General features: G+C 44.2%; 1 protein-coding gene across 1 annotated transcript; it reads right to left on the bottom strand.

The window, feature by feature from the left end:
* Window positions 1-611: 611 nt before the first annotated feature.
* LOC118912176 (olfactory receptor 52K1) lies at window positions 612-1562 on the bottom strand. The gene has a single exon (XM_036884971.2). It carries the CDS (start codon window positions 1560-1562, stop codon window positions 612-614), a length of 951 nt encoding a protein of 316 aa, XP_036740866.2.
* Between the last annotated feature and the right edge of the window lie 957 nt (window positions 1563-2519).

Below are 2519 nucleotides of genomic sequence, written 5' to 3'. Positions count from 1 at the left end.
GAGATCAAAGGAAGTCAAATGATACATAAGCTGATTCAGCTGAAGAACTAAATTTTGTCAAGCAAAGCTGTCTGATTCAGAACCTGTGGCCCTGGAGTATCCTGAGCTCCCCTAAACTGGTAAATGTTCAGGCAGAGATTGGATGCTACCTGTCAGACTATATAGGCATTCCTGCCTGAGTTGAAATGCAAATTCTTACCCAGATGCTGAGTGAATAGTGCACCAAATCCCAGTGACTTGGGATAGAAACTCAGATTCCCATAATATTTTTTTAGTAAATGAACTTAAAAACATCTTTGCATCTTTTGATGACATTGCCAAGAGGAAAGTAGGTCAAGGCCTTGTCAAGCCTGATAGAGTGGGCTCTCTGCAAATTGGCAGTCAGCAGTTTGAACCCAGAGGCAACAGAGTTTATGCACCTGTGAGTCCTGGTTGGGCTGGTGACTCTGAGTTTCAGGACATCACTTTATTTTTGCATTATATTAGGAAAGAGCTGAACATGGAAACTGGCAGCCCTCCACTTCCTATCATGCCCCTCCGTCACTCCAGCATTCAACTAGTCCCACTCATTCTCGACCTGTCCTTCACCCTTCACCTGTCCTTCTTTCTATTTATACATCCTTTCTCAAGAATAGTCTGATGACTCGCTCACGAATCTGCTTGGTCTTAACCCCATAGATGATTGGGTTGACCATGGGTGGGAAGAGCAAATAGAAGATAGCAAGAAGTATGTGGACATGAGGGGCAGCCCGGCAAGCCATGCGGTGCATGAGTGAGGAGATGACCACAGGTGTGTAGGTGGACAAAATAGCACCTATGTGAGACACACATGTCCCAAAGGCCTTGTAGCGGGCCTCCTGAGAGGCAAGCTGGAGAACTGCCCGAAGGATGAAGATATAAGACAGGATAACACAGAGCAGGTCCAACACCACTATAAACATGGCCACAGCAATGCCGTAGATATTGTTGAAGCGAGTGTCCCCACAGGCCAGCCTTACCACGGCCATGTGCTCACAGTAGCAGTGGGCAATCATGGGGCCTCGGCAGTAGTGGAAGCGCCTGAGCAGAAAGGGGAGTGGGGTCATTAGTGTCACAGCCCGAGACACAGCGGCCATGCCGATCTTGGTGATAAGGGGCCCAGTCAGGACTGTGGTGTAGTGCAGTGGCTTGCAGATGGCCACGTAGCGGTCAAAGGCCATGGCCAGCAGCATGGCCGACTCCATGATAGAGAAGGAGTGGAGAAAGAACATCTGGACCAGACAGGCATGGAAATTGATCTCCTGATCTCTGAACCAGAAAATAGCCAGCATTTTGGGCAGTGTTGTAGAAGAGAGGACCAGATCAATGGCTGCCAACATGGCCAGGAAGAGGTACATGGGCTCATGGAGGGCTGCGTCAGCCTGAATGATGAAGAGGAGGGTGCAGTTGCCAAGCAGCGCTAGAATATAGGCTGAGCAGAAGGGAATGGAGATCCAGACATGCAGGTGGTCTAGGCCTGGGATCCCCATCAACAAGAAAACTGCTGGATGACTGGACGTGATATTGGAGGCTGACATGGCCATTGGAAATTCTCTTCCCCTTGTCTGCTTCCACAGGGCCCTTCCAGAGAGTATCTGATACCAGTAGAACTATAGTGCTCCAGTTCAAACTCTGATCATTCTCTTGGATTAGTCCTTGATCCCATTTCTAGACCTTAAAAGAAATTAGAAAATAATTTTAACATGCATTGTGAAACATTATACATCTCTGCCCTCAAGGTGGTTATAAAATCATTAAGTGATTAGATTAATAAGTATTAAATATTAAATAAGTATTAAATACCAATAGAGCAAATAGCACAGGAAGCCTTCATAAAGGAATTGAGTGGAGGAGGAGCTTTCTGTGGTCTTTGAGAGGCCAAGGAGAGGTTTACAAAAGACGTAGCTCCCTGCTTAATTCAAATCTTACCTAAGGCAGTAAAAACATTTACTGCCTTTCTCCTGCCTCCCAACTCAAGCTACACACCTATTTATAAAGGGGGAGACTCTGTCCTTAAGTGTCAAGCTTGGTTGTATAAAAAGTAATTAAGCCTGGAACCTTCTAATTCACTTTCCTCCAAGTTCTATAGATTTTCTCTAACAGGGGTTCCACAGCTCTGTATTTGACACTCAGAAATCTCACCAACAAAAGTCCTACCTCTAGCTAACTTGTGAACACCAAAAGCCCTATTGTTTTTCTTCACTTAACTTTAACTTCCATCTACATGTAATTCTGTACATGCTACTTACCTTTTTAGCATTCATGACATTCAAAGATATTATTCAAATAAGATAATATTTTAAAACATGCAGCACAACTGATGAGTAGATAAAATATTGTGTTATTATGGAGTATTATTCAACCTAAACAATAAAGAAATCCCTCTACTTGCAGCACCGTGAATGTACTTTGAGGGCATTATGCTCAGTGAAATAAGTCAGACAGAGAAAAGACAAATACTCTATGATCTTCCTTATACGTAGAATCTAAAAACCAAGCTC

This window comes from Manis pentadactyla, chromosome 9, assembly GCF_030020395.1.
Source record: "Manis pentadactyla isolate mManPen7 chromosome 9, mManPen7.hap1, whole genome shotgun sequence".
In the NCBI taxonomy this organism is placed as follows: Eukaryota; Metazoa; Chordata; class Mammalia; order Pholidota; family Manidae; genus Manis; species Manis pentadactyla.
Note: the sequence above shows the minus strand (reverse complement) of the source record. Positions and strands in the feature narration are given on the sequence as shown.